The following is a 23,831-nucleotide window of genomic DNA, read 5'->3' on the forward strand; positions in this document are numbered from 1 at the left end:
TCCCAAATTACTGCAGATGGTGACTACAGCCAAGAAATTAAGACGCTTGCTCCTTGGAAGAAAAGCTATGGCCCACCTAGGCAGCATATTAAAAAGCAGAGACAGTACTTTGCTGACAAAGGTCCATCTAGTCAAAGCTATGGTTTTTCCAGTAGTCATGTAAGGGATGTGAGAGTTGGACCATAAAGAAGGGTGAGAGCTGAAGAATTGATGCTTTCGAAATGTGTTGGAGAAGACTCTTCGGAGTCCCTTGGACTGCAAGATCAAACTAGTCAATCCTAAGGGAAATCAGCCCTGAATGTTCATTGGAAGGACTGATGCTAAAGCTGAAACTCCAATAATTTGGCTACCTGATGTGAAGAACTGACTCATTGGAAAAGACTGATGCTGGCAAAGATTGAAGACAGGAGAAGGGGATGACAGAGGATGAGATGGTTGGATGGCATCACTAACTCTATAGACATGAGTTTGAGCAAGCTCCAGGAGTTGGTGATGGACAGGGAGGGCTGGCGTGCTGCAGTCCATGGGGTCGAAAAAAGTCAGACATGACTGTACAACTGAACTGACTGAACCTTTGACCCAAGCAACTGGAAAAACGGACTTGCTATTTACTGAGATGCGGACGAAAACAAAAGAAACAGGCTTATTTGGGGAAGGAGGCAGTTAGGACTCAGGTTTTGGACCTTTTAAGTTTTTAAGTTTGGAATTCTTATCAGATATCCAAAGTGGAGGTGGGATTCTGTCACATGCTGAATTTCTACTTATTTTAATCATTCAGGCGTTTCCCCCTGCCCTCATTACCCCAAAACCCCCAGATTTTGAGCTCCTCTGTGATCAAGGAGTTTGTCTACTTGGATTTTTTGCTAGGTGTGGTGGTCTAGGTGGGGTGGTTTGTGGTGTCCCAATGACCCCTGTTGTGGGGGCCCATAGCAACTTACAGGCTCAGTAATAGATAAACAGGAAATATGGACTACACCCGCTCACGACGCCCGCAGGATCGCTACTTTCCCAAACCAAACAAGTCGTTCTTTTCCAGACCCAACCAGCCAGACTGCCTATTTCCAAAGCCGGCGGGCGGAGGGAAGACGGCAGAATTGGCCTGGCCCCGCCCCTCCCCCAGGGCCCCGCCCCGGGCCCCGCCCCTTCCTGTCCCCACAGGGGCTCTCAGCCGAGGCTCGGGCCTCAGGCGACGTGCTAACTGTTCTAACAGTTGGCAGGGGTGGGGCCGCGGTTGAGTCCGCTGCCGGGGATCCCTTCCTTTCGCAGCACTGCTCCCAGACACACAGACACACACACATTCTCACCACTGCCCCGGCCCCCCCCCCCCCCCCGCGCAGTGTCCCTTTCTCGCACACCCCTCCCTTCCTCTCCTCCTCCACCTCTTCTTCCTCCCGCTCCCAGCCCAGCCCTCCCCGCTCTTCCCCCGCCCCCGCCTCTATCCCCCCTAGTAGTCCTTTGTACCCGCTCCTCTGCTTTCTGTCCTCAACACGTTCTCTTAGTCCATGGGCGAGGGCAAACGGGACCGGGACTTTGCTGCCTGTCTGTAACGACCTGTTCCCCTTCAGGCGATCTCCAGGCTCCAGTCCCAGTGACAGTTCCCTGCTATTCTGAGGTCCTCTGAGAGAGCCCTTTTAGGTGCTTGAGCCACTTTGCCTCTACCAGTGATCATACGTGTGCGCGCCAGTCTCTGTATGGGGGTGGCTGTGAATAGAGCGAGCCTGTGCCCGAGACCCAAGTCTAAGTTCACCCATTTCTCCTACAGGCACCTCCCCATGAAACCTCACCAGCACGTCCCGCTCTCTTCCTTTCCCTTGCCTTCTGTGCCCCATTGTCCAGGTGAGAGGATGGTGTTAGGGGCAGTGGGAAGGGACTCCTGTGCAGGGAGGGGCCTACCTCCATCCTGGGTCTACTTTTCACCGGTCTTAAGGGGAAGCTGTGGGGTTGGTTGAGGGTCTCAGGAAACTGCAGCTCTATCCATCTCATTGTCGTAAGTCCCTCCCTTCCCCGTTCTCCCAAACCTCTTGACACTGCCCAGAGCCTAAGCCCCCTTCTCTTGCCCTGTCTTGCGCTGCGCCAAGCAGGTGAGATCCATCAACCAGGAGCCTGGAACTGGCAGTTGGATCCTGAGCAGTGGGCAGGAGCAATTCGACGGCAGTTGAATGCCTGGCTCCTCTTGGTCTCAGATGAAGAGGCATCATCTAAAGCCCTTGAATCTCGGCACTCCGTAGGTGTCCTGGACAAAGCAGAGCAGCGCCAAGCCTGTCAGGGAAAAAAGAGGCAGTCCCTGAAGGCAGTGACTTGGTCCAAGCGGCCCACAGTGCTGGAGCTCCTGGTAGCTGAGCTCCAAACCCTGTTCTCGAAAGTACTACAGGATGGCAGTCCTGCGGCGTGGAACTACCTGCATGCCGTGCTGGGTCTGCTGCCCCCATATCGAGCGCTGCTGGTCGGTCGCCTTGACTTGCTGCCTTTCCTAGAGCGGCTGTACCGCTGGGCACCCTGGGTTCAGGCCCAGCTCCACCTGGATCTGCTGGATGCCATAGACCAGGCCTTTCCCCGAGATACCTCGTTGTTAGAGGGCACCTCCCATGTTGACTGCTATCCCCAGAAGAAGCGGTTCCATCATGGGACCCCATGCCCAGCATGCCCTTTTGTGCAGGCCCAGTGGGAAGGGCAGCAAGTCGAGGACGATTTGGCCACATGGCTGCGACCACTGACCTTGCCCGAGCTACAGCACAGCCTGGGTATTGTCGGTGCGGAAGTGGCCGTGGAAGAGACCCAGTGGCTACATGGCCTCAGGCTTGTGCCCTTGGCACTGGCGACTGACATCCCAGTACAGTATGAAAGCAGTGACCCTGACAACGCAGAGGAAGAGCCTGTTGGAAGAACAGAGACTAAGTAAGTGAGGAACCTAGTCCAGGGCTCTGAGCAAAGGAAAGGAAAAAACCTCTGTCTTTCTGTCTGCTAATAATCCCAGTGGCCTCAGTGTTAATCCCCTTAGGAAAATGCAGAAATTAATGAAAATCACAAGTCAGCCTCGAGGAAGCCAAAGCTTCAGAAAACAGCCTGAGTTTCCAGAGTTTCTAGACTTCTTTCTCATGTAGTGCTTAGTTGTTTTTCTCACTTGTTTCATAATCCCCGAGTCTTGCCTCTGGGCCTACCTACTGCAGGATACTCAATCTGGGTTTCTCCCTCCAGATGCTCCTAGGTGAGTGCCTGCCTGGGGCCCCCTCCCACTCATGTCTATGTGAGCTAAACCAGCTCCAAGGCAGACTAGAGTTGGCTGCACTGCCAGCTAGGACTTTTCATTCTGATCCTTCCAGAGTCTTCTTGCCCTGCAAGTGTGGGAATCTTGGCCCTTGGAGTGATGATTTTCTACCCAGTCTAGCTCTTAAACTGCTCTCTAGGATTTCAGAATGCCTACAGAGACACCCTCTTCTCAGAGTTCTCTAACTCTAGTCTTGGAATTTCTCCCTCTCCCCTGGCCAGCTTCTCTGTGACACATTCTAGAAACTCAAGCTGTTTTCTATTTCATATTCTCTAGGACAGGCTTGCAGGCATTCATACGTTCACTGTCTGGGAAGAAGGCTAGTTTTACCTTCAATCAACCTTGGCGTTCTCAATTTTAGCTCTGTTTATGGCTGGGTCAGACTTCCCTGGTGGCTCAGATGGTAAAGTGTCTGTCTATAATGCAGGAGACCCGGGTTCAATCGCTGGGTTGGGAAGATCCCCTGGAGAGGGAAATGGCAATCCACTCCAGGACTATTGCCTGGAAAATCCCATAGACAGAGGAGCCTGGTAGGCTACAGTCCATGGCGTCGCAAAGAATTGGACAGGACTGAGGGACTTCACTATATCACTATATATGGCTGGGTCAAGTTTTTCCTGAAGCCTTAGAGCCTTAACCGTGGGTAGATAGGCAGGCTTCTGGGGCCCTGATGGAAGGTGGCCAGTGCTTTCATTGTGTATACCTTCAATTGCCCCACCAGATGCTTTTTTTTCAATGATCTGCCCTGTGCCCTGAGCATAAGTCTCCTTTCCTTGGGGGAGCAATCTAGATTGAGTGAGAATGGGCTGAGATGCTGGCACGAAGAAGTCAAGTTCTTGGTCCTCTTTTTGGAGCTGGCAGTAAACCTCTGAGGCCTAGTTCAGTTCAGTTCAGTTCAGTTGAGTCGCTCAGTCGTGTCCGACTCTTTGCGACCCCATGAATCACAGCATACCAGGCCTTCCTGTCCATCACCATCTTCCGGAATTCACTCAGACTCACGTCCATCGAGTCTGTGATGCCATCCAGCCATCTCATCCTCGGTCGTCTCCTTCTCCTCCTGCCCCCAGTCTCTCCCAGCATCAGGGTCTTTTCCAATGAGTCAACTCTTCTCATGAGGTGGCCAAAGTACTGGAGTTTCAACTTTAGCATCAGTCCTTCCAAAGAAATCCCAGGGTTGATCTCCTTCAGAATGGACTGGTTGGATCTCCTTGCAGTCCAAGGGACTCTCAAGAGTCTTCTCCAACACCACAGTTCAAAAGCATCAATTCTTCGGCGCTCAGCCTTCTTCACAGTCCAACTCTCACATCCATACATGACCACAGGAAAAACCATAGCCTTGACTAGACGGACCTTAGTCGGCAAAGTAATATCTCTGCTTTTGAATATGCTATCTAGGTTGATCATAACTTTCCTTCCAAGGAGTAAGCGTTTTTTAATTTCATGGCTGCAGTCACCATCTGCAGTGATTCTGGAGCCCCCCAAAAATAAAGTCTGACACTGTTTCCACTGTTTCCCCATCTATTTCCCATGAAGTGATGGGACCGGAAGCCATGATCTTCATTTTCTGAATGTTGAGCTTTAGGCCAACTTTTTTGCTCTCCTCTTTCACTTTCATCAAGAGGCTTTTTAAAAAGCTCCTCTTCACTTTCTGCCATAAGGGTGGTGTCATCTGCATATCTGAGGTGATTGATATTTCTCCCAGCAATCTTGATTCCAGCTTGTGTTTCTTCCAGTCCAGCGTTTCTCATGATGTATTCTGCATAGAAGTTAAACAAGCAGGGTGACAATATACAGCCTTGACGTACTCCTTTTCCTATTTGGAACCAGTCTGTTGTTCCATGTCCAGTTCTAACTGTTGCTTCCTGACCTGCATACAGGTTTCTCAAGAGGCAGGTCAGGTGGTCTGGTATTCCCGTCTCTTTCAGAATTTCCCACAGTTTATTGTGATCCACACAGTCAAAGGCTTTGAAATAGTCACTAAAGCAGAAGTAGATGTTTTTCTGGAACTCCCTTGCTTTTTCCATGATCCAGCGGATGTTGGCAATTTGATCTTTGGTTCCTCTGCCTTTTCTAAAACCAGCTTAAACATCAGGGAGTTCACGGTTCACGTATTGCTGAAGCCTGGCTTGGAGAATTTTGAGCATTACTTTACTAGCTTGTGAGATGAGTGCAATTGTGCGGTAGTTTGAGCATTGTTTGGCATTGCCTTTCTTTGGGATTGGAATGAAAACTGACCTTTTCCAGTCCAGTGGCCACTGCTGAGTTTTCCAAATTTGCTGGCATATTGAGTGCAGCACTTTCACAGCATCATCTTTCAGGATTTGAAATAGCTCAACTGGAATTCCATCACCTCCACTAGCTTTGTTCGTAGTGATGCTTTTTAAGGCCCACTTGACTTCACATTCCAAGATGTCTGGCTCTAGATGAGTGATCACACCATCGTGATTATCTGGGTCATGCATATCTTTTTTGTACAGTTCTTCTGTGTATTCTTGCCACCTCTTCTTAATATCTTCTGCTTCTGTTAGGTCCATACCATTTCTGCCCTTTATCGAGCCCATCTTTGCATGAAATGTTCCCTTGGTATCTCTAACTTTCTTGAAGAGATCTCTAGTCTTTCCGATTCTGTTCTTTTCCTCTATTTCTTTGCATTGATCGCTGAAGAAGGCTTTCTTATCTCTTCTTGCTATTCTTTGGAACTCTGCATTCACATGCTTATATCTTTCCTTTTCTCCTTTGTTTTTCACCTCTCTTCTCTTCACAGCTATTTGTAAGGCCTCCTCAGACAGCCATTTTGCTTTATTGCATTTCTTTTCCATGGGGATGGTCTGGATCCCTGTCTCCTGTACAATGTCATGAACCTCATTCCATAGTTCATCAGGCACTCTTATCTATCAGATCTAGGCCCTTAAATCTATTTCTCACTTCCACTGTATAATCATAAGGGATTTGATTGAGGTCATACCTGAATGGTCTAGCGGTTTTCCCTACTTTCTTCAATTTAAGTCTGAATTTGGTAATAAGGAGTTCATGATCTGAGCCACAGTCAGCTCCTGGTCTTGTTTTTGTTGACTGTATAGAGCTTTTCCATCTTTGGCTGCATAGAATATAATCAATCTGATTTCGTTGTTGACCATCTGGTGATGTCTATATGTAGAGTCTTCTCTTGTGTTGTTGGAAGAGGGTGTTTGCTATGACCAGTGCATTTTCTTGGCAAAACTCTATTAGTCTTTGCCCTGCTTCATTCCACATTCCAAGGCCAAATTTGCCTGTTACTCCAGGTGTTTCTTGACTTCCTACTTTTGCATTCCAGTCCCCTATAATGAAAAGGACATCTTTTTTGGGCCTAGTTAATATGGCTTAATTTCACCATATTCCCCAGAACTGGTCTTGCAGGCATTCATACATCAAGAAGTATTACTGGATAAACAATATATATCAGGAACTGCTAGATGCCGAGGATAGAGAAGTGAAAAGAAAGATTCAATCTCTTCCCTTGGGTTTTGCTGCTGCTAAGTTGCTTCGGTTGTGTCCGACTCTGTGCGACCCCACAAAGGGCAGCCCACCGGCTCCTCTGTCCCTGGGATTCTCCAGGCAAGAGTACTGGAGTGGGTTGCCATTTCCTTCTCCACCCTGGGGTTTTACAGCTTAGTTAAGGGAGATAGATGTTAAACTAGTTGATTTAAGTAAAATAGCTTTACAGTTTGTGTTAAATGCTATAAAATCAAAGAACGCTGCCTTTTCCCTGGCTCTTCCTCTGGGTGTGTGTGTGTGTGTGTGAGTGTGTGTGCATACACATCAGAATTAGGAGAAAGCACATCAGAGGAGTTTGAAAATACCTTGAAAGTCAGGAAGTGAAGTAAAGTGGAAAGTTTCAAAGAGGAGGAAGCAGTCAGTGCTAAACTCTACCAAGATAATTAAGAAAAATCTGAAAAAATATTCACTGGATTTAGCAACAAGGAAGAGGTTGGTGAGAGCAGTTTCAGTGTAGTTTTGTGATGAGACAGTCATACTGTAGTGCATTCAGAAGTGAATGAAAGGGGAGGACGTGGAAATCATGTTTCATTCTTTCATGAAGCTTAGCTTGAAAGAGAGAGATTAGGACAGCAGATTGAAAACAGTGGTGTCTGAGTAGGACTTTCAAAGAATTGAGAGGTATTTATAGCCCTCAAGACAGTCTGAGAAGTTGGTGCTCAATAAATATTTGTAGAGTGAATGAATAAGTATAGGCTAACAATGGAAGAAGAGGAGATTAAAAATACATCATGAAGAGGGGAGAAGGGGTCCAGAGCACAAATGGAGGAATTAGTCTTGCGGAGAAGAAGGTCACTCCTTCCACTCAAATCTGGAGGCAAAAATAGAATGGGAATATGTACAGATAAATGTGTGGGAAGGCAGCAGAACTTGAGGGACTTATTTCATGGCTGAGAGCCTCAGTTTTCGCTGGGCAGGGACAGAAGCAAAGAAGGGGACTGGGAGCTCGGGGGGGGCTGGGTGTGGGAGTGGGGAGGTGGAAGCCTGCAATAGCAGTCAGGGAGACTGCAAGGGGTAGCTGCCTGAGGACTTGTACTAAGACATCGAGCAGAGTGAGCCCACAGATGAGACTGGACTCCAGGAATCTATATAGGAGATGATATTTCTGTTCTGAGATCTTCTGAACCTGCTTAGTACAAATAGGGCTTTAATTATTGAGGAAATGAAACTTTAGTGCAGTTACACCATTAAGATGTCCTGATCTAATGTCAAAATCACAAACCCTGTTGTTGATGTGAACTTCATTTAATTTTATTAATTCATTTATTTGTTTTTGGCTGTTCTGGGTCTTCATTGCTGCCAGTGGGATCTCTCTAGTTGCGGAAACCTGGGGCCACTCCCTGGTTTTCGTGCTAGGGCTTCTCGTTGCGGTGGGTTCTTTTGTTGCAGAACACAGGCTCAGCAGTTGTGGTGCGAGGGCACGGCTGCTCTGCGGCATGTGGAATCTTCCAGGACCAAGGATTGAAGCCGTGTTCCCTGCATTGGCAGGTGGATTCTCAACCACTAGACCACCAGGGAAGTCCCGATGTGAACTTTAGGATGGCATTGTAGCCCTGGGGTAACTTGTTCTGTTGATCTAGATTTGGGTTAATTAATGGCATGAATATACTTGGACTGACTAAGTCTAAACTGGATTATTCAGAGGGTTTTTGGTTTGTTTTATTTTTTTTGCTCGGAGTTTGCTCTAACCAAATTTGTTAGTCCAGGTAATTGACTTTTGTCTTCTCTAATAATTAATTTTAATGCCAATTTAATCAGCTGGTATGGTAGAAGGGTAGGAAGATTGATGGTATTGGTGCAGGCTTGAGGGTGCTGAAGGATATATAGTTGGATCCCAGCTGGGAAGAGATGGATGTGAAGGTGGAGTTTGGGTGATGATGGAGAAAAAGCAAGAAAGAACCCCCAGGCCTGGAGATCATGAAGAATTGGAAAGCAGGTATAATGGGGATAAAGATAGGAGATCTAAAGGCTAGGAACGTTGCCAGAGAGGAGATATCTAGGACTGTGGGCTTGCCAGGTCATGAGTTGGGACAGCAAAGTATTCCCATGACTTTTACTGAGTATTATGTAACACTGATGTCAGAGTAATCACAATCAATCCAGAACGATTACTCATTTATCAGAAAGGGAAGGGTTCTTCACACACAGATCTGAATGACTGCAGCTGCCTGACTGTGTCACCTCTTCGACTGTATTTGCTCAGCATGTAAACCTTTGGGTGTAGATGGTTGACAGGCTCTAAAAAGGCCACATCAGGTCCTCTCAGGCACCTAATCTAGCTCCTTTGTTCACTGGCAGACAGTGGCTGCCTGACCGCTTTGCTCTGCGTCTTCTCTCCTGACTTTGTGTCATACAGGTCTCAGCTGGACTTGGAAGTTCCTGAGGAGAAGACCCTCCAAAAAAGAAGCACTGGCTTCTTACCACAGATTTCCCTCCTGGGTAGCCAGATAATGGCCGTTATGAAGACAGAGAGATACCTGAAGAAGATCCACTTCCTTTATCTCAACGTGGCTCCCAGCCGCTACTTTACGTGAGAGCCCCTGCCCAGAGCCCTGACCTGCTCCTCCCGCTCCCTGACGTCCCCCACACTGTCTTCCCCTCCTCTCCAGACCCCGCTACTTTCCTGTCCTTCTCTCTCCCCTCTCATTCCTTCTGTCTCCCAGGTTCCCTCTTCTTCCATCTCCGTCTTCTCCCCGCTCTTCACTTCCTCTTGCTCCCCTTTGCTCTCACAGCTTTTCGTGTTAGTCACTCTTTTCTGCTTTTTGCTCTGTCTTCTTTATTTTGTCCCAGAATGACAGAAACATTTGATCATCACTTCAGAAGGGAATTTGATGGTGAAGTCTTCTAACTCCAGTGCAAGAATCAGGTGTTCATTTAAACCTTTGTGTCTCACAAGGCATCATTTTCCTTAGACTACTTTCCTTTAACTTTTACCTTTTGGTCCTTGTGTTATCTCTGTGCTATGAAAACAAGTCTTCTTCCATATGACTTGAGAGTCATTCATTCGCTTTCTTCCATTAGATCAAAATCTTTAGTATTTTTAAAAGCCCTGATCAAGTCTCTTCTCTTCCCAGAAATATCAGTAGTAATTACCGTTAATCAACCTTTTTAAAAATACCTGTGTCATTTAATCCCCACCTGCCAGGTAGGTGCCATTATTATTCCATATATGAGATGAGTAGACTGATGCATAGGCAGGTTACGTGACTTGTCCAAGACCACATAGTAAGTGGCAGAAACAAGGCTGAAAGCTGGCACTGTCTTAACTCAAAAGTCCATCCTCTTGAGCAGTATCTGATATCTACTCCCAGGAATCTATATATCCTGCAAACACTGACCTCTTTCTCCTGAACTTCAGTAGGACTAATGATCTGTGCCATCCACTGATTTACTGATCAATTCATTTAACAAGAGCTCACGGAGAGCACTGTGCTCGTTATTAGGCAATTGCCTCTTGGCTCTAGTTTTGCTCTTTTCTCTCTGCTTTGTAATGCTGGGGCTGGGACTCTGTAAACTTCATTTCTCTTTTTTCAGCTAGCTTCCTGTTAGGTTTGATTCACAGGGGGTGCTAGAAGGAGACCGGATAGCAGGATAGGAGGAGAACGGACTTTGTCCTTCCTCTGCTTTCCCTTCATATCATTGCCCCAGAAATGGTCGTTCACTGTGCCAGCAGCAGGCCCTTTCTGAAGTAGCCTCTTCCTGATCCTGGCACTGCAAGAGGGATCAACGCGAACCAAGGGGTAGCCCTGCCCATCAGAGTTCCGAATCATAGCTCTACAAGGCCCCTCCTCCGAACTCCTTATTTACTAGCAGCAGCCAGGCGGCATTCCTTAGAAATCCAAGTTCCTGTGCTACAAGCCCCTCCTCCTAACGCATGGCTTCTGAGAACCCAAACCTCTCTCCTTTGTTCCTCTAGTCTCAGGGCTGGCATCCATTTCCCGTAGTTATTGTCTCTGCTCTACCTTAGTTTTTCCCTTTTTGCTTTTCAGGTGTCCTCTGACACCTTTTCTGAAACACATTTTCTTTATTGAATTCACTTTGTTGAAATGCTGAATACCATTTCTGTTTTCCTGACTGGACTCTGATGTAATACTTGGCATCATGAGCGGTCTCAGGAAACGATCCTCAAATATGGGATTCTGATATTGGTTTGGTGATGTCCTTGGCCTTGGACAGTACTAGGCTTCTTGCTAATGGGAAATAGCATGCTAGGAATCCATGACTTGTGGTGACATCACAACTGACTGAATTGTCACTGTAGTTGAAGATGAACTACCTACTGACACCTAGTGGCTGCTACACTTGACTGTCCAGCCGTAGTGATAGTAATGGTAGTGATGTGGCATGCGAGCCCTGTTGACAATGGTGGAGAGCCTACAGAAGGACAGTGACAAGCATAGGGCTTTCAACTACCAGCTCAGTCATAATCAGAGAAGCAACATATTCAAAGATAATTAGGCACAGAGAGAAACAAGAAACCATGAGCAAGAGAACTAAAAAAGCAGTGAATAATTACAGGGCCCACGTCTGCCCAAAAAGGAACACAGTGAAGTGAGTTTTGCACTTGTTGCTGCTTTTCTCCAAACAGAGATTCCAGTAGAGGCAATGGTGTGTCAGTTTTACTATATGCTCTGGAAATATAGAGAAGAGGAGGTGACCTTTCATCAGACTCAGAAAACTAAAGAGCAGAAGTGGGTTTGAAGCAGATTTGGTTTTAAAACAAAAGAGCTGGGGGCCCACACCAAGGAGGGAGGTGTTTTCTGGTTCAATCTGTGTTGTAACCAGAGTCCCATCTGGAAGCCCAGGGGATTTAATTTGTGGGTTCTCTAATGATTTTCATGTTTTATCTAGATACTTTGCCCAGTTTTTCTAGTTGTTTTCAAGGGAAGTGTTGGTCCATATTGCCAGTGCACCTTCAGTAAAAGTGGAAACCTGGCATTTTTTGTTTCACTTTGAGGTTTTCTTTCAGTGTATTTGCAGTTCTCAGAATTTTCTTATATTTGTCCTAGATTGCCACGCTTGCAAGGATCTCAGTCCTCAGGCCAGGGATTGAACCTGGGCCACAGCAGTGAAAGCCAGAAATCCTAATCTCTAGGCCACCAGGGAACCCCCTGTCCTAGATTTTGATTTATGCTTGGGGAAGACTACATTCCTTAACTTCCTTAGGGTCTTTGCTCAGCTCTCCCTGACTCCTGCCCTGTGCAGGAAGAATAGCCTCCATTAAGAAGGCCACAGGGGAAGGAGCATCCCCTTGGGAAGTCAGGCCTCAGTTAGGATAGGTAGCTATCCTGCAGAATGCTGCATAGTCCAGTGGTTAAGAGAGGGGGACTTCAGTCAGGTAGATTTGGTTTTTGAATCCTGGCTTAAGAGTCTGCTTGCCAATGCAGGAGATGCAGATTCAGTCCCTGGATGAGGAAGATCCCCTGGAGAAGGAAATAGCAAACCACTCCAGTAGTCTTGCCTGGGAAATCCCATTGACAGGGGAGCTTGGTGGGCTACAGTCCATGGTGTCGCAAAAGAGTTGGACACAACTTAGCAGCTAAACAACAAAAATTCTTTCCTTAACTGCCTTGTGCAAACTTATGACTTCTCTTTGTTCAGTTTTCTCATCTGTAATTTGGGGATAATAGTATACTTGAGAAGATCTAGTCACTTTGTCAAAAATGAAATAAAGTTTTTATATGATTTGACTTACTGAGTTTATTTTGGTATCTATGTATATGCCCTTGAGTCATTTGCTTAATAATATATGGGGGGAGTGATGGGGGAGAGAGAGAGAGAGAGAGAGAGAGAGAGAGAGAGAGAGAGAGAGGAGGAGGGCAGTTTACCTTTTAGGCATTATATGCATAAGACTTGGGACACACAGTTTTTAAAAGGCTAAAAAATATTTTTAGTGCTTAAAAATATTACTGACTCCAAGTTATGAAAAGAAAACTGCAGGATAAAAATTAATAAATGCTTTATTAAATGTGCCCAAGCATGGCATTATGGCAACTAGGTTTACCTCAACTAGATATAGCACATAATTTATATGTTATATACTTACATATAGAGTGTATTTAATGTGCGATATGGGAGCATTTTCCTGAAATAAAACAACTTACTAGGATTATAAGATGGCTCTGGAGGAATTTATCTGGTTCGCTAGATGGCAGTTTTCCTCTTTATTGGCCTGTGTCTAGTGTTCTAGTTACCCTTGCTTTCCCCCATCCTCAGTTACTCCAAAGAGCCTTCCCTGATTATCTCTGCATGTTATTTCAGCATGTAGGATATACATATTTTATTATTTCTAAGATGTACATTTTTTTCACATTTAAACTTTTCTGAAATTGTCATGCACCTTACAAATTGGTGGCATATCATATTGATAGCATTTTTTCTTTTAGTGTTTCATAAAAGAATGTTGCAGCTTACAATTGATAGCATCTTGATTTGATGGGATGTAAGTTCTCTGCGTCTGGAGATATGAACTGCTTGGAACTGGCTAGTAGCCTTTTTCTTTCTTCCCACCTGTTTTTGGCTTCCTTTTTATTCTTAAAATCACATCTTTCTGGTTTGAAGAGCATTCTGCTCTCTTTCCCCTCCTCCCACTGTCTTCCGCCTTCCTTTCTGCCTCCTGGTTTCCCCTTTCTGTCCTTCTTTTGTCCCTCCCTGGAGTCTGCACAAGTTCCCAAGGCCCTCACTGATCTGTGCTCTGGTTCAAAGGCCTTACAGCCTTATGGTGGTGCCAGCCAACAAGGTGAATCCTGAGCACTACATCTTCTCCCCCTTTGGGATCCTGCACGTACACCCTGTGGAGGGCAGTGAGGCGATGACACTGGGTACCTGGCACCGCCACTCTGTCCTCTGGCAACAGCTCCAGCTTATTCCATTCTTCAAGTATTGCCTCTTACGCAAGGCCTTAGCCAGGTAGGTGATGTTGGCTATGGGCTTTGGGAAGAGGCATCACAAAGAGCCACAGTACACTGTCACTTCCCTCTGGTTTGTAGCTGGAAGAAGAGTGTGAAGTTGCAGAGGCTGCACCAGCATCGGTCTTTCCTAGAGAAACACCTGCTCCTGGCTGTCCCCCACTTTGGAGCTGGGCTGCTCCATATCAGCAGGTGAGTCTTCAAGTCACAACTTCTATGGACTTAAAAAAAAATATTTATTTATTTGGCTGCACTGGGTCTTAGTTGAGGCATATGGGATCTAGTTCCCTGACCAGGGATTGAATCCAACCCCACTGCATTAGGAACACAGAGTTCTTAGCCGCTGGACCACCAGGGAAGTCCCTGCAATGGACTTCTGAAAATTATTTTACAAGCAGTAATATACACGATCATTTTAGAAGATTTGGAAAATAGAAAAACAGCACAAATGAAAAACCTTTCAGTCTCACCATCTACAGATAACCATGACAATTCATCACATATTCTTACAGTCTTTTCCCTATCATATATACAAATGCAATCATACTTTACATAATTGTTCTGTAACCATTTTTTCCCTCTGAAAAATATATTCTGAACATATCTATGTATTAATAAATTTCTATATCAACTTTCTCCAGATTGTCCAGTTATTAAATATCAAATCTGAGGATGTAATGTAGGTATTTGAAACTGCTCTTACCATGGTATTACTTGAATTCTTTTTTTTTTTTTTAAGAAAATCTTAGTTTCTCCTGTTTTCAGTTCTTTATTACTTTCTCTGCACAACTCCTCACCATTGCAGTTATCTTCTGTGATTAGAGTTGCAAGCTCAGATGCCTTCAGGGCCCAAGGAAGAGCTGTGAAAGAAACACAGTGGGCTGGATTCAAGACATTAGGAGGCATGGGACTGCAGTCAGCTTGGGGATTGCACCTGAAGAGGACAGTCACTACCTAGTTCTGATTGATTCTTACCGTTAGGAATATGGATCCAGCATGCCAGCCACATTATTTTTTCAGGATGACCTAGGAATCCACATTTTGATGTAAAATTTCTTAATTTTATCTGGTTATCTTTTAATTTTTATTAAAACACCAAAAAGTTTTATTAAAACACTGTGCTGGCCAACTCTTAGTGGTACATACAAAAACCCTTTCATTCTGAATTTGGCCCATGTGCTACCAGTTCACAACCTCAGCTCTAGATTTTCTCCAGTCTAGCTTAATTATCATGGCATAATTGGATGCACAGATCTGAATTTAAGTCCTAAACACTAGCAAGAGACCTTACTCTTTGAGCCTCAGTTTCCTGATCTGAAAACAAAAGATTTTTTCTGCTCAGTTCAGTTCAGCTCAGTCGCTCTGTCATGTCCGATTCTTTGTGACCCCATGAATTGCAGCACGCCAGGCCTCCCTGTCCATCATCAACTCCCAGAGTTCATTCAAACTCATGTCCATCGAGTTGGTGATGCCATCCAGCCGTCTCATCCTCTGTCATCCCCTTCTCCTCCTGCCCCCAATCCCTCCTAGAATCAGAGTCTTTTCCAGTGAGTCAACTCTTTGCATGAGGTGGCCAGAGTATTGGAGTTTCAGCTTTAGCATCATTCCTTCCAAAGAACACCCAAGACTGATCTCCTTTAGAATGGACTGGTTGGATCTCTTTGCAGTCCAAGGGACTCTTGAGAGTCTTCTCCAACACCACAGTTCAAAAGCATCAATTCTTCGGCGTTCAGCTTTCTTCCCAGTCCAACTTTCACATCCATACATAACCAATGGAAAAACCATAGCCTTGACTAGATGGACCTTTGCGGCAAAGCAATGTCTCTGCTTTTGAATATGCTATCTAGGTTGGTCATAACTTTCCTTCCAAGGAGTAATCGTCTTTTAATTTCATGGCTGCAGTCACCATCTGCAGTAATTTTGGAGCTCCAAAAAATAAAGTCTGACATTGTTTCCATAGCTGTTTAAAAAAAAAAAGTCATAGTCATAACCAACTCTTTGCAACCCTTTGGACTGTAGCCTGCCAGGCTCCTCTGTCCATGGGATTTTCCAGGTAAGAATACTAGATTAAGTTTCCATTTCCTTCTCCAGGGGAGCTTCCTGACCCAGGGATCGAACCAGCATCTCCCAAGTCTCCTGCTTTGCAGGCGGATTCTTTACTTGATGGCTTCCCTGATAGCTCAGTTAGTAAAGAATCTGCCTGCAATGTAGGAGACCCTGGTTCTATACCTGGGCCAAGAAGATCTGCTAGAGAAGGGATAGGCTACCCACTCCAGTATTCTTGGGCTTCCCTTGTGGCTCAGCTGGTAAAGAATCTGCCTGCAATAAGGCAGACCTGGGTTCAATTCCTAGGTTGGGAAGATCCCCTGGAGAAGGGAAAGGCTGCCCACTCCAGTATTCTGGTCTGGAGAATTCCGTGGACTGTATAGTCCATCGGGTCACAAAGAGTCAGACATTACTGAGTGACTTTCACTTTAACTTACTTTCACTTTCTTTACTCAGTGAACCAGCAGTGAGAATTAAATGAGATAGTGAATATAGAGTACTATGTTCAGTGCCTCAGTAGGAACTGAGTCAATGATACCCATATGATCATACTCTGTTTATCAGGGAGTCAATTTTTTCAAGGATATTTTGAGATGTAGATTTTTCAGGGTGGTTGTAGGGGGAATAGATAACAGAAGTGGGTTTCTTCAGGGATGGTCAGCCCGTAGAGAAGTTGGAGGTTCCTCACCTTTGATTCTAAAACCTGCCTGTCCATCTAGACTGTAAAGACCTGAAGCTTTCCTTATTCCAAGAAGAAGCCTCTGCAGTCTCTCCTTCTAAGTCAGACCCTAGGATCTCTTTGACCTTCTTTCCTGGCAGAAAGGGTTACCCAATGTAAACATTTGTGCATACCCCAAACTTTTGCCAAAGAATTCCACAGTCAGGAACACCCTGGGCTTAAACTCTTGCAAAGAACCCTCAAGAGGAGGCTGTCACTGTCAGTCACTGGGAACGTTATGCTCTCTCTAAACCTTTGCTCATCCTGGGGTGAGCTGGCCTAGGAATAAGTCAAAAGAGTCCAAGGAACGAGGGGAGAGTTGCCAGCTCTGACCAGTTTAGCCCTTGATTCCAGACTTCTGCAGGAGCTTCACTCTGTGTCCTGGCTCCCCCATGAAGCAGATCAGTGCTACGAGCTGCTGGACCTGCGGCGGGCTCTAGCCAAGGAGAACCACAAGGCTCTGCGGCTGCTCTATCGCTGCCTGCGTCTCTGCACATCCATCCTTCATCTGGTAAGAGGCTCCCATTTATGGTGAGGTTTTTCTCCAAGCTGAACACGCCAGGGTTTCAGCTATCTCTTGGCAAGCTTCCCAGTGTGCTCTGGACTCTGCAGTGGGCTCAGAGTCCTTGTCCTGTTTACCAACAGCAGCCTGTACCCTAAGTGGATGGATTAATAACAGATAGGCAGAGGCTTAGAATCAATCTTTTCCTGAAGGCTTGAGAGGAGTCGAGAAGGAACACAACAATGTCTGATTTTCAGTCATTCGTGCCAGGAGCAGTAGAGAATTTGAAAGTTGGGATCCTGATCTTACGTGTTTCTGGGCTTATCTTGGAACCTCTGTTGAAATTTTGTCAGGTCACCGTGGCTAATAGAAGCATCCAGTCATGGAGTCCTCCCTTCTTGTGCCTACCTTACGTCTGTGGTACACATCCCCTGTGCGTGCGTGCTCAGTCTCTCGGTCGTGTCCGACCCTTTGCGACTCTTATGAGCTGTAGCCCACCAGGCTCCTCTGTCCAGGGGATTTTCTAGGCAAGAATACTGAAGGAGGCTGACATTTCCTACTCCAGGGGATCTTCCTGACCCAGGGATTGAACCCTTATCTCCTGCTTCGCAGGCAGATTCTGTACTGCTGAGCCATTGGGGAAACCCTTCCTTATATCTGCCGCTGCTAAGTCGCTCAGTCGTGTCCGACTCTGTGCGACCCCACAGTCGGCAGCCCACTGGGGCTCCCCCATCCCTGGGGTTCTGCAGGCAAGAACACTGGAGTGGGTTGCCATTTCCTTCTCCAGTGCATGAAAGTGAAAAGTGAAAGTGAAGTTGCTCAGTCATGTCCGACTCTTAGCGACCCCATGGAATGCAGCCTACCAGGCTCCTCCACCCATGGGATTTCCCAGGCAACAGTACTGGAGTGGGGTGCCATTGCCTTCTCCGTTCCTTATGTATAACTACCAGCAGATCAAGATAGACAATTTCTATAGAACCTCGGCAAGTTCCCTGGTACTTTCTCATCAGTGCTTCCACAAAGGTAACCACATTATGACCTCTGTCACCACAGATTAATTTTGTCTGATTTGAAATTTCATGTGCTCTTTTTTTGTTTGGCTTTTTTTCACTTCACATTATGTTAGTGAGATTTATCCCTAGCACTATAGGTGGTAGCAGTTCACTCTTTGGTATTGCTGTGTAGTGTTTTACTATACAAATGTGCCACAATTTATTTGTTAATTCTCCTGTTGATGGATATTTGTGTTAGTTCCAGTTTTTTACTATTGTGAATAATCTTATGAAGTTTGTGTGTTTTTTGATCGACATAAACCCTCATTTCTTTGGGATATATATTCCAGGAGTGGAATTGCTAGAGTAGGGTTTAGGTATGTTTAACAGTGCCAAACAGTTTTCTAGAGTAGTTGTACCAGTTTATATTCCCATCAGACTTCTAGTTGTCCTGTGATCTCATCAGCACTTGAGAGTGTTGAGGTTTTTAATTTTAACCAGATTGGTGAGTGTATGGTTTTAGTTTGTGTTTCTAGGATCACCAGTGATGTTGAGCATCCTTTCAAATGTTTATTGGCCATTTTGGTACTCTCTTCTGTGACGTATTTAACTCTTGTTCAGTTTTGACTGGGTTGTCTATTAATTTGTAAGAGTTCTTTTATATATTCTGCATGTAAGTCTGGTATCAAATATATAAATATTGTGGACATTTATCCTAGTCTGTGGTTTGCCTTTTTACTGTTTTAATAGTGTCTTTTGATGAGCACAAGTTCTTATTTTCTTGTAAGTTCATTTTATGATTATTTTTTGGTAAGTGTCCTTTGGGTTCTGGCTTAAGAAATCTTTGCCTATCCCGTATTCTCCTATATTTTCTTCTAGAAATTTTATTACCTTATCATTTACATTTAGTTGTATGATCCATTTCAAATTAATTTTTCTGTATGGTGTGAGGTAAGAGTCAAAAATTTTCTCATTTATGGAAAAGACTGTCCTTTCCCTACTAAATTACATTGGTGTCTTTTTCTTAAATCAGATGATTGTGTATGTGTGGGCCTGTTTCTGGACTCTCTTCTGCTCCATTAATCTATTTGTCAATTTTAATTATTGTAGCTTCATAATAATTCTTAATATCTGGTATTGTAAGACCTACAGCCTTTTGTTATTCAAGATTTCCCTAGCTATTCTAGGTTCTTTTAATTTCTATATACATTTTCAGATCAGCTTGTTAAGTTCTGCAAAATACCTTACTGGATTTTTTTTTTAATTCACTTGCTTTAAATCTATAGATCAATTTGGGGGAGAATTAATATCCTAACAATATTTAGTTTCCTAATCTATGACATGGATCTATTGACTTATTTTGATTTCTTTAATTACTTTTGACAAGATTTTGCAGGTTTCCTGTAGAGGTCTTGAACATATTGGTATTCATTAGATTTATTGCTAGATACTAGACATTTTTTGTTGTTATTATAAATGGTATTTTAAAATATTGGTGTTTTCTGATAGTTGCTATACCATACACAAAAATTAATTCATGGTGGGGAAAAGACAGTAAGTACAAAAAGAAAATTTAAAAAGCTTTCTGAAGGTAACATGAGATAATATTTTTATCATCTCAGGGTCTCTTAAAACAGAAAAATTGAAAGCCATAAAAAACAATGTGTCCGTATTAAAATTAACTTTTTAAAAATCACCACTGAGAAAACGACAGGACAAGCGAATGCAGCACTTGCCACTTCCTGTGCTGCCGTGTGGAGTGGAATGGAGCCAGCCCCTGCTGGCAGCCACCCCAGGGGTGGGGCGCAAGCGCAGTACGGCAGCATCAGCGGTCAGCACAGCTGGCAACGGAACTGCTACAGAACCCAGCTTATAATCTGGGCTGCATAAAAACATGCTGCTGTCCATCAAAATGCAGCATTATTGAATAACTCAGATAGATTAGAAACAAATTATGATATTATATGTGAGTGTTTTAGATACTCATCAATTTTTAAGGAAGTTTCCATCAACTCCTAGTTTGTTAAGAGGTTTTTTTCAAAAACGGGTATTGAATTTTGTCCAGTGATATTTTTTTTCTTCTTCTTCTTCTATTTAGATGATCGTGTAATTTTTCTCCTTGAGTCTGTTAATATGGTGAATTGTCAGTGTTAAACCACCTTTGCATTACTGGTATAAACCCATTTCCTTCCCTCTTTCCTTTTTCCCTCCTTCAGTAGTTGAGGCGTGGGCTCAACTGTTCCTTGGCGTGTGAGATCTTACTTCCTTGACCAGGGCCTGAACCTGCATCCCTGAATTGTAAGGCAGATTCTTAATCACTGGATCTCCAGGGAAGTCCCCTAACCAGCACTCCTGATTCCTTGTTTCCTGCTGGTTTTTTTTTTTTTTTCACAGCTCTCATAATTTTTTCATACAATATAAATTTACTATTTATATGTTTATTGTGTATTGTTTATTATGTTTATTGTATGTACTCCAACAAGATGGTAGGAATTTTTTTGTTTCATTAACTAGTATGTTTCTATTACTTATTGTAGTGTATGACATACAGTAGGTGCTCAGTGACTATTCGTTGATTGAATGAATGCCAAGTTGAGTTTGTATCTATATCTTTCTCCCAAGCAGAATAAAATCTTGGCATTCTTCTAATTTTCTTTTTCTCCTCTCCCTACCTTCCACCCTTCTCATTATGCTTTTTTTGATATCTCCTGGAATTTTAGTCCTATCTTGTTACAAACATTTTTGTTTTATGGCTTCTCATTTAAAATTAATAATATATTTCACAATTTTTTTTTCTCATTACAACTTCTTGTAGACCACTTTATCTTCTTGTATTCATTTTCTTCTGTCAGAAATATACTCCTTTTTTTTCCAGAGAGAATCTGTGGATGGTAAATTTTTAGAGTCTTTGTATGTCTAAGAATGTCTTTATTCATCTTCAAACTTCAGTGATACTGTGGCTAGATATGGAATTCTAGGTTTTTGAAATCTCCTTAGAACTTTAAAGATATTGGCCCTAGTGGTAAGGTTTTTAAAATGTATACTGATTATGTTCTGTTGTAATTATTATTGTTGTTGTTACTTTGTTTTTTTTTAAGAATCCCCATTTTCTCTCTATTTTTATTATTTATTTTTTTTGAAGTATAGTTGATTTACAATGTTTCTTTACCAACTGAGCTATCAGAGAAGTCCCATGAGAAATCTCTTTAGACCTTTAAAGATAATGCCCCTCAGTTCAGTTTGGTCGCTCAGTCGTGTCTGACTCTTTGTGACCCCATGGACTGCAGCACACCAGGCTTCCCTGTCCATCACCAATTCCCGGAGCTTACACAAACATGTCCATCACCAATTCCCGGAGCTTACACAAACATGTCCATCAAGTCAGTGATGCCATCCAACCATCTCATCCTCTGTCGTCCCCTTCTCTTTCTGCCTTCAATCTTTCCCTGCATCAGGGTCTTTTCTAGTGAATCAGTTCTTCGTATCAGATGGTCAAAGTATTAGAGTTTTAGTTTCAGCATCAGTCCTTCCAATGAATATTCAGGACTGATTTCCTTTAGGATTGACTGGTTTGATCTCCTTGCAGTCCAAAGGACTCTCAAGAGTCTTCAACACCACAGTTCAAAAGTATCAATTCTTCAGCGCTCAGCTTTCTTTAATGGTCCAACTCTCATATCCATACATGACTACCGGAAAAACCATGGCTTTGACTAGACAGGCCTTCATTGGCAAAGTAATGTCTCTGCTTTTTAATATTCTGTCTGGGTTGATCATAGCTTTTCTTCCAAAGAGCAAGTGTCTTTTAATTTCATGGCTGTAGTCACCATCTGCAGTGATTTTGGAGCCCCGAAAAATAAAGTCTGTCACTGTTTTCATTGTTTCCCCATCTATTTGCCATGAAGTGATTGGATCAGATGCCATGATCTTGGTTTTCTAAATGTTGATTTTTAAGCCAACTTTTCCACTCTCCTCTTTCACTTTCATCAAGAGGCTCTTTAGTTCTTCGCTTTCTGCCATAAGGGTGGTGTCTTATCTGAGGTTATTGACATTTCTCCTGGCAATCTTGATTCCAACTTGTGTTTCATCCAGCCTGGCATTTCACATGATGTACTCTGTGCATAAGTTAAATAAGCAGGATGGAAATATGCAGCCTTGTTGTACTTCTTTCCCGATTTGGAACCAGTCTGTTGTTCCATGTCCAGTTCTAACTGTTGCTTCTTGACCTGAATACAGATTTCTCAGGAGGCAAGTAAGGTGGTCTGGTATTCCCATCTCTTGAAGAATTTTCCACAGTTTGTTGTGATCCACAGAGTCAAAGGCTTTGGGGTAGTCAATAAAGCAGAAGTAGATTTTTTTCTGGAACTCTGTTGCTTTTTTGATGATACAACAGATGTTGGCAATTTGATCTTTGGTTCCTCTGCCTTTTCTAAAACCAGCTTGAACATCTGGATGTTCACGGTTCACATACTATTGAAGCCTGGCTTGGAGAATTTTGAGCATTACTTTGCTAGCTAGAGTGAGATGAGTCCTATTGTGTGGTAGTTTGAGCATTCTTTGGCATTGCTTTTCTTTGGGATTGGAATGAAAACTGACCTTTTTCAGTCCTATGGCCACTGCTGAGTTTTCCAAATTTGCTGGCATATTGAGTGAAGCACTTTCACAGACTCATCTTTTAGGATATGAAATAGCTCAAACTGGAATTCCATCACCTCCACTAGCTTTGTTCGTGGTGATATTTCCTAAGGCCCACTTCACATTCCAGGATGTCTGGCTGTAGGTGAGTGATCACACCATCATGGTTATCTGGGTCATGAAGATCTTTGTTGTATAGTTGTTCTGTGTATTCTTGCCACCTCTTCTTCATATCTTCTGCTTGCATTAGCTCCATAGGTTTCAGTCCTTTATTGTGCCCATCTTTGCATGAAATATTCCTTTGGTATTTCTAATTTTTTTGAAGAGATCTCTAGTCCTTCCCATTCTATTGTTTTCTTCTATTTCTTTGCATTGATATAATGTCCCTAGTGGTAAGATTTTAAACAGATTATCCTCTATTGTAGTAATTATTGTTGTTGTTAGTGTTTTTGTTTTGTTTTTTTTTGAATCTCCATTTTCTCTCTATTTTTATTATTTATTTAATTTTTATTGATGTATAGCTGATTCCCAATGTTGTGCCAATCTCTGCTGTACAGCAAAGTGACTCTATTTTACACACACACAAACATATATATATATACATTCTTTTTAAAATATTATTTTCCATTATAGTTTATCCCAGGATATTGAATATAGTTCCCTGTGCTATACAGTAGAACCTTGTTGTTCATGGTTTTATCCTAGGTGTCACTCAGTAAGTCCTCTCAATGTGAGATGATACCTTCTTTTTGCAAACATTTATAGTGGAGCTAACCATGCCAGACTCTGTGTTAAGCAGTTAGGGTTAAGTGTGACAGAAGCAAATAAGAAGTAAATTCCTCGGAGAATTTACAGTGTAGTGGACGAGTCACACGAATTGATAATGGTGCGCTGGACTAAGGACTATGGTATAGGAACCACTGGATATTGAGGGCGTTGCTAGAGCATGGAAGAGGACACCCTGCCAAGTATCCAAGGCAAGTTTGTATATGACATGCCTAGCTTAGGTTTCAACTGCCTTATGTCTGGGTCTCAGACTAGGATCTGAGCTCAGAGTGAGCAGAATACAATTCGTAGCTACCTCATAGTTCTCACCACAAGCTCTGCTGAGCATCAAAAAGGATAGGAGAGCAGCAGGGACCAAAGGGTCCGTCTAGCCAAACATACCTTCCTGGTGTCTCTCCTCTGTTCCTCATCAGGACAGGCCAGAGAGGTGGCAACTGTCAGCACTCTC

The 23,831-nt window shown here is 43.8% G+C and overlaps 1 protein-coding gene across 1 annotated transcript in view; it reads left to right on the forward strand.

Annotated features, from left to right (window-relative positions):
- The window catches only part of DNHD1 (dynein heavy chain domain 1), a 64,048-nt gene continuing 41,719 nt past the window's right edge, over positions 1,503 to 23,831 (forward strand). The window contains exons 1-6 of the mRNA XM_018058917.1: positions 1,503 to 1,539; positions 2,082 to 2,895; positions 9,156 to 9,329; positions 13,505 to 13,708; positions 13,789 to 13,899; positions 16,826 to 16,982. Coding sequence (XP_017914406.1) covers positions 1,503 to 1,539; positions 2,082 to 2,895; positions 9,156 to 9,329; positions 13,505 to 13,708; positions 13,789 to 13,899; positions 16,826 to 16,982 — 1,497 coding nt within the window. The remainder of the gene's footprint in view (positions 1,540 to 2,081; positions 2,896 to 9,155; positions 9,330 to 13,504; positions 13,709 to 13,788; positions 13,900 to 16,825; positions 16,983 to 23,831) is intronic.

This window comes from Capra hircus, chromosome 15, assembly GCF_001704415.2.
Source record: "Capra hircus breed San Clemente chromosome 15, ASM170441v1, whole genome shotgun sequence".
Taxonomy (NCBI): Eukaryota; Metazoa; Chordata; class Mammalia; order Artiodactyla; family Bovidae; genus Capra; species Capra hircus.